General features: G+C 38.1%; 2 protein-coding genes across 4 annotated transcripts; both read right to left on the minus strand.

Moving 5' to 3' along the window:
* Positions 1–1405: 1405 nt before the first annotated feature.
* On the minus strand, positions 1406–4954 carry tmed8 (transmembrane p24 trafficking protein 8). 3 transcript variants are annotated; one of them, XM_074660332.1, is made up of 6 exons: positions 4785–4954; positions 3767–3878; positions 3557–3650; positions 3364–3457; positions 2886–3179; positions 1406–2677 (listed from the first exon to the last, which is right to left on the minus strand). In XM_074660332.1, the coding sequence occupies exons 2-6, from the start codon at positions 3874–3876 to the stop codon at positions 2460–2462; spliced, it is 810 nt and encodes a 269-aa protein (XP_074516433.1). In that variant the 5' UTR covers positions 3877–3878; positions 4785–4954; the 3' UTR covers positions 1406–2459. The 3 variants fall into 3 exon arrangements, with proteins under 3 accessions (XP_074516433.1, XP_074516432.1, XP_074516431.1); XM_074660331.1 differs by having other exon boundaries at positions 4768–4918; XM_074660330.1 differs by having other exon boundaries at positions 4723–4883.
* A 526-nt stretch (positions 4955–5480) lies between these two features.
* Positions 5481–8743, minus strand: noxred1 (NADP-dependent oxidoreductase domain containing 1). The gene is made up of 6 exons (XM_074660328.1): positions 8440–8743; positions 7621–7802; positions 6510–6690; positions 6267–6421; positions 5908–6106; positions 5481–5816 (listed from the first exon to the last, which is right to left on the minus strand). The coding sequence occupies exons 1-6, from the start codon at positions 8691–8693 to the stop codon at positions 5504–5506; spliced, it is 1284 nt and encodes a 427-aa protein (XP_074516429.1). The 5' UTR covers positions 8694–8743; the 3' UTR covers positions 5481–5503.
* Positions 8744–9253: the final 510 nt, after the last annotated feature.

Consider the following 9253-nt stretch of genomic DNA (forward strand, 5'->3'; position numbering starts at 1 on the left):
AGTATACCTATTCAGTTGGAATATAGTTCATAGTATAGTTGCAGTACAAAATACAACTCAGATGTAAACTAGTTGTGTACTCAGTTTACTATTCTTACACTTAAAGTACACTTAAAAGTATACTTGTTATAGACTAAACAGTGGGCCAATTTAGTCCCAATAAGAATTGAAGTAGTACACTTTCAAGTATATTGGTATTAGTATTCTTACTACATAAAGTATACTTGGGGAAAATAAACTTGAACTATACTACTTTTTCATAAGGGATGGCTTGCTTCACTTGTGTAAACTGTTGAACCGGAAGCAGAGTTAAGAGGAATTACTGAAAGAAGCCAGAGTTTATTTTTAGCAGTAGATCACTCTCGGCCTTTTTATTTATCTGAGGAAAAAACACAGATCACAGCTATATTTGGATAAAAAAAATCTTGCAATGTTCAGTTTATGGTTGGCCATAGAGATGTTTATTAACTTCTATGGTAATGTTTGATGCTGTGGTTAATTTATTTAATCACTGATTGTTGCTAAAGGAATGAAAAAAAGTTTTTTTGCTTTTTTAACAATGATTGGTGGTTAAAGAAACAATATAAGGCTCATTTACATTTTTTTTTAACAATATTAATTATTAGTGTATTCAGTAATATTTTTTTATTACATTTGTCAGATTCGGGCCTCCATAGTGGTTAGGGTGGTGTTGTATTAGTTTGTTATTCTGCCTCCCTCATGTACAGCATGTAATGGGGGTGGACAAGACACTGAAAACACCTTCATTATAATGCAGGTCAATACAACACCTCAAACTGCAGTCTCAAATATGCCTTCAGAGTATAAACATTACATAAATCAATTTTAAAAAATCATGTATTAGATTGTGCTGGCTGCACAGGTGTAGATAATAACAGAGTACATATGGAAAAATATATATCTGCAAAAAGTATCAAGATTTATAAGTACATTCAATAAGTTAATTGAATATATTTTTTAATACTTGTGGTGGCATCATTTAAGAACAATTTAAGAATATTTTTTCCTACTGCTTTTTAGAAATCCAGTAAAACGTGAGGGACACTAGATGTAACTCTGGAGTCTGATTGGCTTTTAGGGAGAGCTGAAAATAACACCTGGTTTCATCAGCACCTCATCAGCACCTAACAATTACATCAATCCCCTAATGCCACATTTTAATGGAAACACAGGGGAGCATCCTGAAGGGGCTTTCTAATCCTGGATCAGCAGTGAGACTGTTATGAAATGATGGCGTCTCGGGACAGGTTCAGTTGAGGAACTACACACACCAGCTGTCTTAATGACATCTAGTAGTAACGTTTACCTGCTCTTCAATTTCCAAACCATCGTCTACTAATCAGTGTTCATATAACTGATCCAATTCCCAAATGAATCACGAAAAAATAGTCAATCTTCTCTTTATTGTCGAATATAAAGTTAAGGAATGTCATTACTTACAGTAAAGGTACAGTACAGCAAACATGGGAAGCTTTAAACCGGTGTGTGACATCTTTGGGAACATGCGCACAAGTGAGTGTGGTAGAAGTAGAAGCATCGATTTTTAGAAACAGGATGGAACAAGACAACACAATCAAAAAAAAGTATGCTGCTGAACGCACAGAGAAACAAACACAATGACCTTTACTTCCATAGACCTGCGCACAAAATACATTTAGCTGAAATATTACAACCGCTCCCTACCTCCGAAACAGCAAATTAAAGTCGAGAAGGGGGCAAATGTAAATATTGAATCTATATTACATAATAAGAGCGTGTGATAAGGGATGGCTTTTATTTGTGTCATAAAAAGCACAGTCTGGAAAACTGTTGCTTCAGTACATTCAACTTATATCTTTTACCAACACACCACTATGACAGTAGACAGCTCTGTGCACAGAATTTGAATATATAATTATATTCTCCATTATCACGTGATAAAATTGAACACAGATAAAAAATAAGTTACAATACAAAGCAGAAGGATAAATACACGTAACAACAACTCAACATAATCATAGAAGGTGTACGTTTACAGTACACACACACACCGACAGAAAACTCAATTTCTTTAGAGCACTGATGATTAAGCACCTGGCCTGGTGAAACAGATTCTGTGCAGGTGTTCCCTGATCACTGCTACCATAGAAATGTTACAGCTGAAGACAATATATGTTTTATGACGGGCACTTGACCAAATAGCACAGTGCAAACATGGGAACATGGCACATATGGAAGGCTTCTTCAAATATCTATCAGCAAGACATTGGAGCAAATGTTGCATTCAGAACTATCTGATCGTCAATTCAACATGTGGCAACACAAGCTGATAGTGCTAAAAAATAGATATGCTTATATTTAACCTATAATATAACTTCATCTTTTTCCAAAATCAAAAATAGTCCGTCGTTCTTAAGAGTAGTATTCTTCTGTAAATGATACATTCATAAACTGGCATCTCAGGCACTGTAATAAACTCTGTAGTAAAGAGTTTTATTTCGCCATAGTGAGTAGGAGTTGTCAAACTTCAGGAGGTAAGTGCCTTCACCTGGAAAGTCGTGGCTCCCCCCCTGGACAGATGTGTGACTGTCCTGGCGGTACACAGGTAAGATTTCGGCCAAGTTTGAGTTGGTTTGAGTTTTGGAGCCCTTCTCAACGTCTCCGTTACCGACGGGCCCTGCAACAGGAATCACATAAACCACAAAGTCAACACGCTGCCTCAGATCCCAGCTGGAGGAAAACATATAAAAACGCAATTAGGGTTGTGCATCGTAGATACTGAATGACTGATGTGTTTTTATGCATAATTGAGTCATCCAGTGAAAAAGGTTTGTGTGAGCTAAATTTAGGCCGCTTTACATTATAAATTGCAAACACTAACTGACCTTCCAGCTCCTCCTCTTCGTCTTCGTCATCACTTGACTCGCTGATGTGCACAGTGATAGACCGGCTTGTGACGGGAGTCCAGTCAAAATATATACCAAAGCCGATGTCGTAACTGTCCGTAGCAAACTCCCAGCACACTTTTTTGGCCTCAGGTACAGTGGGCACGTGAACCGTCATGATGTCGCCTCGGTACACCGTCACCACGCTGTCGTCCTCCGTTCGAAGCTTTGCCTTGAGCTCCTTCAGCGCAGCAGATGTCCATGTTGTTGGGGGTTTCAGGGGTGGCATCTGGGCTGCCATCAGGAGGAACAAATGGCAATGTGTCAACAAAGAGCATAACAGCAACTCTGATAATTATTTATCCAGCTTAGATAAACCTTTAGATGTTTAGAGCTTGTATTACACTGAGAGAAAAATGTATGAAACCTCTGAATGTAAGATAAAAGAAAGCAGCAGTCATACTCTGCAGGTCCTCACCTTTAATCTCAGCAGAGAGCTGACAGCTCCCAGCGCTGCTGTTCTCCTCGCCTCCTTCCCCCAGGGCCACCTCTGCTGGGGCCACTGCATTATCCTCAAAATGCACACACACAAAAGACTTTGTTATAGCTGAGAAATTACATTATATTGCCACTCATTGACAACTTTTCTGACATCTTTAAATATGAAATACCTCAGACTGTTGCCCTGAATCCTCCTTGGTTTCATCCATATCAGCTTGGTTTGTGGATTGGGTGCAGCTCTGTGAAAGGTCTGTATTCTGGAGCCTGAAGAGCAACAGAAAAAGACATCACAGTGAATACATTAGGATGCAAGAAGTATTACTAGCTTCCTTACAGCAGCTTTTACAAGCAGCACTTTCTGCAGCAACAGGCTTACCTACCTGTCCAGCGGTCTGATGTCGCTCTGCTTGGATGTTATTCCGGGGAACGACGAGAAGGAGAGGGATGACAACCGTGACTGGAGCTCTGATGTGGCTTCTAATCTCTCCATGGCTGTAAAGGACAAGACAAACACCTCAGTCTGCGTGGCTGGAAAAGATGAAACCCCGCCCCTCTCAACCACAAGGAGGGAGGGAGGGAGGGAGGGATGACAACACTGAAGCTATAGCCTCCTAACACTGGCTGGAGAAACTAACTAAACAAACTGATATGTTACATTCATGGAGCTTATTAACCACAGTACAACCTGGAGAATTAACAACTGAAACCATAGGAGCGAACTGTGTAATGTTAGTATATGTGAGGCTTTACTAGCCACCCTAACATCATCTTCATAAACTCACATTAGATGGGAGGCTAGCTGGTTAGCTCATGGCTAGCTGGTTAGCTCATAGTTAGCTAATGCTAGCTGGTTAGCTCATGGCTAGTTGGTTAGCTCCTGGCTAGCTGGTTAGCTCATAGTTAGCTCATGCTAGCTGGTTAGCTCATGGCTAGTTGGTTAGCTCCTGGCTAGCTGGTTAGCTCATAGTTAGCTGGTTAGCCCATGCTAGCTGGTTAGCTCATGGCCAGCTGATGCTAGCTGGTTAGCTCAATGCTAGTTGGTTAGCTCATGGCTAGCTGGTTAGCTCATAGCTAGTTGGTTAGCTCATGAGCAGCTGGTTAGCTCATGCTAGCTGGTTAGCTCATAGCTAGTTGGTTAGCTCATGGCTAGCTGGTTAGCTCATAGCTAGTTGGTTAGCTCATAGCTAGTTGGTTAGCTCATAGCTAGCTTGTTAGCTCATAGCTAGCTGGTTAGCTCATAGCTAGCTGGTTAGCTCATGGCTAGCTGGTTAGCTACCGAGCAAAGCAGAGAAAGTGCAGCCGGAGAAGCTGCCGGGTACTCCGGGTACTACCTTACCACGATGTAACGCTGATAGTCTGATAACGCGATAGTATTATTTACTTGAGTCCAACTCAAACCATCAGGAAGTGTTCTTCCATGTCGATGCTATCATGTGACGGGTCTCTGGTCTCTGGTCTCGGGTCTCTGGTCTCGGGTCTCGGGTCTCTGGTCTCTCTCCACGGTGCTGCTGCTGCTTGACAGGAAAAAACAAAAATTTTGACACTTCCTTGTTTTTCCGAGTGATGACGAAAATCTACGAATCTTCAGCATCGAGATATTATTGCTCATTATGCATTATAGCTTATTACAGAAGACATTTTATAAAGTATTGTATTTTCACATATTTACCATACAGATTATGCATGAAATTCAAAAATATTAAAAACACAATATCTGCACAAAACACACTGTTAAGGCCTATTTATTGAAATGTAATCTTATACATATGTTACATTATAATTTTCAAAACAAAATGTGCAACATAAGGAACACAATTTACATCTGTGATGGACATCCTTAGAGAATATAGTTAAGTTTAAAAAAAAAAAAAAGTATTATTTATGTTTATGTTTATATTTATATATATATATATATATATATATATATATCTAAATGAAATAAAACTAATAGATAAATACCTTCAAACTAAATTTGAATAGATATAATATGTGCAAAATGTTTAACATAAGGAACACAATTTACATATATATATTTTATTTGAAAGTATTTATTAATTTTATTTCATTTAGATTTATATAATCTAATTTATCTATTTACCTTTTTTTTATTTATTGTTTTATTTTTTCGTCATCCTTAAATGCCCTTGAGGTTGTGTACCTTTTTTCAAAGGTAGGGGTGGGGGGCTTGTTCGATTGGTTAGTTGTGTTTTTTGTTGTTGTTCTTTTTTGTTGTTGTTCTCTTTCAATATTGATTGTGATGCCATTTTTTTAATTATACACGCATCAGTAGAGAATAATTTTGCCGGTGTCTCTAGCAGTGATTTGTATGCTGCAGAGATGCACTGCTGCATAGATTTGCTGCTTGATAGAAAGCACAGCAGTGGTGTCTTCTTGCTCTGGACATCAGCGAGAGAAATCCAGGGAAAAGGCCTTTGCGGGGGAAAAAAGGTTGAATCAGGACAGATGTGAAAGTTAAACATGACAGAAATATATATGTTTTTGGGCTAAGTGTTGCACTCACTCCTCTGTATGAAGAGACGATGCATATGATGCACTGATGAAACTGTGTGCGTTTAATTCCACAGCGTGAGGCCATTTCTCTTGAAGGATGCTGTTGATAAGAGAGAGAGCTTCACTGGATTCCAGACTGGCAGAGGTACAGATATTTAGCAGGCTGTACAACACTGCACACACCCAGTTCAGATTCAGAGAAATGCCACCTAAACATGGGAATTACAAGTCAGCTTAAACAGTTATACAGAAATACAATTTAATTAATGTATACAATGTCAAATCAAGGGTGAAGCCTCACTGCACCTCATTTCATTTCTTTCCCTTACATCTTATATAACATGACTACAATAATGAAACATGACATACTGCTCATTGTAAGAGGACACGATGCATCTATCAGCAAAGGATCTGTCCAAGCTGTGGTCAGGTGAGTGCAGGACAGCCACACGTATGCAGTGTCACAAGCGACAAATTCATACTGTGGTTTCAGAATGAAGTTGTGTCCAAGAAGCTGTTTCAATCTGCAATAAAAGATCAAAAGAGAGATTCAGGGATTCAGTGGCTGAAAATACAACAATGCTGTAAGTGTGTGTGTGAGTGTGGGAGTACCTGGTAACAGGCACACCAGAGGTGAAGCTGTACACAAGGCAGTGCTTTGACAGGTGAGAGTGGAGATCAGCACAGACTTTGGGGAGGTGAGAGGGCAGACAGCAGAGGAACAGGACGTCGGCCCACGCTGCCATCCTGCGATTGTCAAAGAAGCATTCAACTCCTGCCGGGATGAATTCCACTGAAATAAGGAAGCAACAGCAGACATAAGGACAGGGTGACTTTTTCATTATACAAGGACGTAAACTCAAGATGCAACTTAGTTAAATCAACTCATGTACAACAACCTCTTGTCTGGATTTAAAGGTCGAGAATCGAGATTCATGCATTATTATTATATATATTGTATTATATATATGAAAGTTATACAAAGTATAAAATCATAACACTGACATTGAGTTCAGTCCTTACACAAATACATGTATCTGTTTTATAAACAATACTCCAAAATATGTCTAAATTATTTTGTATTAATCTCTTGCATCACTGATGTAGTCAGCTGCTACTTTTTGTGACATTATAGGATTAGGATTATTGGTAGGGGTGTAAAAAATATAGAAAATATCGAGTATCGCGATATTATGTTTTGTGATGCTATATCGATTCTAAAAAACACTTTTTGATCAATAGTTAACATGCTAAGATTAACTCAGTCAGTACTTTATTTTATTTGCAAATATATGCGCCCTCCCAGTGTATGTGCCCTCTCAAAGTACTGCTATGATGTTGGATGTTACAAGGACGGTGAAATATGCAAATGTAAATCCTACTGTTCTGATTGCATAAAAAAGGAAACTTTTTTTTACTCATATTTCATGCATATGACTGTGTGTTATTTATACTATGACAAATTTCCTAAAATTCAATTTAAAAAATTGCTTACAGTATCGCAATATATTGAATTGTAACCCCTGTATCATGATACGTATCATTAGGCCAGATTCTTGCCAATACACAGCCATAATTATTGGCACATGACAACACAGGCCTTTTCACTTGCAGAAGAGAAAACATAATGCAGTTCCAGTGTTACACTGCCTGATTTAGTGAATTTCACTGCATCAGAACAACTCCTATTTCTGTCTTGAAGTGTCTTATTATATCAGTGTACCTGCAGATTCTGGTCTTCTAGTGGAGATCTTAATGTGTGATGGTTTGATGCCAGAGTTTTCAAGGATGCAGAGCAGCAACTGTTTCCCCATGTGACCCATCCCAAGTATCCCAACGCAGAGGTCACCGTCTTCTCCTGATGCCAACGAGCCTCTGTTGGCAGTGTCTTTTTTGATGACACATCTGTAAATGTTAATCAATCAGAATGACTTCGAACATTGTGTTGGAGGCAATGTGGAACCTCAATGGCTGATCATTTCCATATTTTTTGGGCATGCCCTAAAATACAACCTTACTGGCAAGAGGTGGCAACTGAGATCCATAAAATAATGGGAATAAAGTTAAAGTACTCATTCATTACACTATACGTGGGGAAAATACCGGAAATTGTTTTACACAAAGATAAATATTTAATAAAGATTCTCTTGGCAAGTAGTAAGAAAGCCATTACTCGAAAGTGGATGCAGACAGATCCTCCAACATTAGACCAATGGTGGGGTATTATAAATGAAATATATTGTATGGAAAAACTCACATTTATTTTAAGGCTTGAATTGGAAAAAAAAGTATTGAGTACAGGGAAAAATGGATTATGTATTTACACCGTTGATTGAAGTGTGACATTGTATATTAAGATGTATTTACAAAAATGTACTGTGATCTGACATTTAAACACCCATGATGACCTCATGTTCTTTGTTCTCAAATAAAAAAAGTAAAAAAAAAAGAAAAAAAAAAGAATGACTTCAAACAGTAACATAAAGCAGGGTAAAAGTTATTCTGAAGAAGCCCTTAAATAAACCTACTATAGATAAATTACCTCAGTGAGTGGACGAGTTTACACAGGAAAGCTGCGTGCGCGCTCCCGCAAAACGTCAGTCCAGCCGAGCGTGCACGAAGGTGAAGTAACTCCTTCTCATCCTCAGTTAGTCCATACTCGAAGGATAAACTGCTCAAACCAGCACACACGTCCACCATCGCCTTCAAGTTTGGACAGGGGTTAAGATTAGCAGACAATGAATAATGACAAGCTTTACAAGATGGTAAACATTTGCTTGTTCCTCCTGTTTCCATGGCAAAAAGGTAAACTTCCGGTTTAACAGTTTACACATTTCAAAATAAAATTCTTCACGACACACGTGTTGTTTATGATAAACACAATAATCTAAATAAAAGTCCTACATGGCAGCCTGAGTGTCAGCAACTTTTTATCTTTTATTTTGATTTATGTATTACAGTTTCATTATTATTTATATGTATACATATGTACAATATATGGGTATATATAGGTGTGCGTAGGTATGTATACTCCTTTCTGATCTATTTACTATTATTGTTGTTATTTCTTTTATCCATCTATTTATTTATTTATGTAATTTTTGTTTTCCCTTCTCTGGGATTATTCAATGTAATTCCATGTGTACATTACCAAACTTTCCGTGTGTACCACATTATCTCCATCACTACAAAGAGGAACAGGGGGGGTTAGGAAATACGGGTCTAGGTACAGTAACAGTAGCTGTTACAAATATGTAAAACACTGATCTTTATAGTTGTACGGTTTCATTGTACTTTTTGTGCCAATAAAAATTAAAATATAAAAAAAATAAAAACGTACACAATTTTTTCATTGG

Source organism: Sebastes fasciatus, chromosome 15 (genome assembly GCF_043250625.1).
Source record: "Sebastes fasciatus isolate fSebFas1 chromosome 15, fSebFas1.pri, whole genome shotgun sequence".
Classification (NCBI taxonomy): Eukaryota; Metazoa; Chordata; class Actinopteri; order Perciformes; family Sebastidae; genus Sebastes; species Sebastes fasciatus.

What these genes read in the sequence shown, in the direction of transcription:
- noxred1 (XM_074660328.1), bottom strand. Translation starts at nt 8,693, where the DNA reads ATGGAAACAGGAGGAACAAGCAAATGTTTACCATCTTGTAAAGCTTGT. An exon ending in TAGAAGACCAGAATCTGCAG is followed by an intron (nt 6,691 to 7,620) that starts GTACACTGATAT and finishes TCCTTATTTCAG; the next exon opens with TGGAATTCATCCCGGCAGGA. An exon ending in TCTGGTGTGCCTGTTACCAG is followed by an intron (nt 6,422 to 6,509) that starts GTACTCCCACAC and finishes CTTTTATTGCAG; the next exon opens with ATTGAAACAGCTTCTTGGAC.
- tmed8 (XM_074660332.1), bottom strand. Translation starts at nt 3,876, where the DNA reads ATGGAGAGATTAGAAGCCACATCAGAGCTCCAGTCACGGTTGTCATCC. An exon ending in GACATCAGACCGCTGGACAG is followed by an intron (nt 3,651 to 3,766) that starts GTAGGTAAGCCT and finishes GTTGCTCTTCAG; the next exon opens with GCTCCAGAATACAGACCTTT. An exon ending in GCTCTCTGCTGAGATTAAAG is followed by an intron (nt 3,180 to 3,363) that starts GTGAGGACCTGC and finishes TCCTGATGGCAG; the next exon opens with CCCAGATGCCACCCCTGAAA.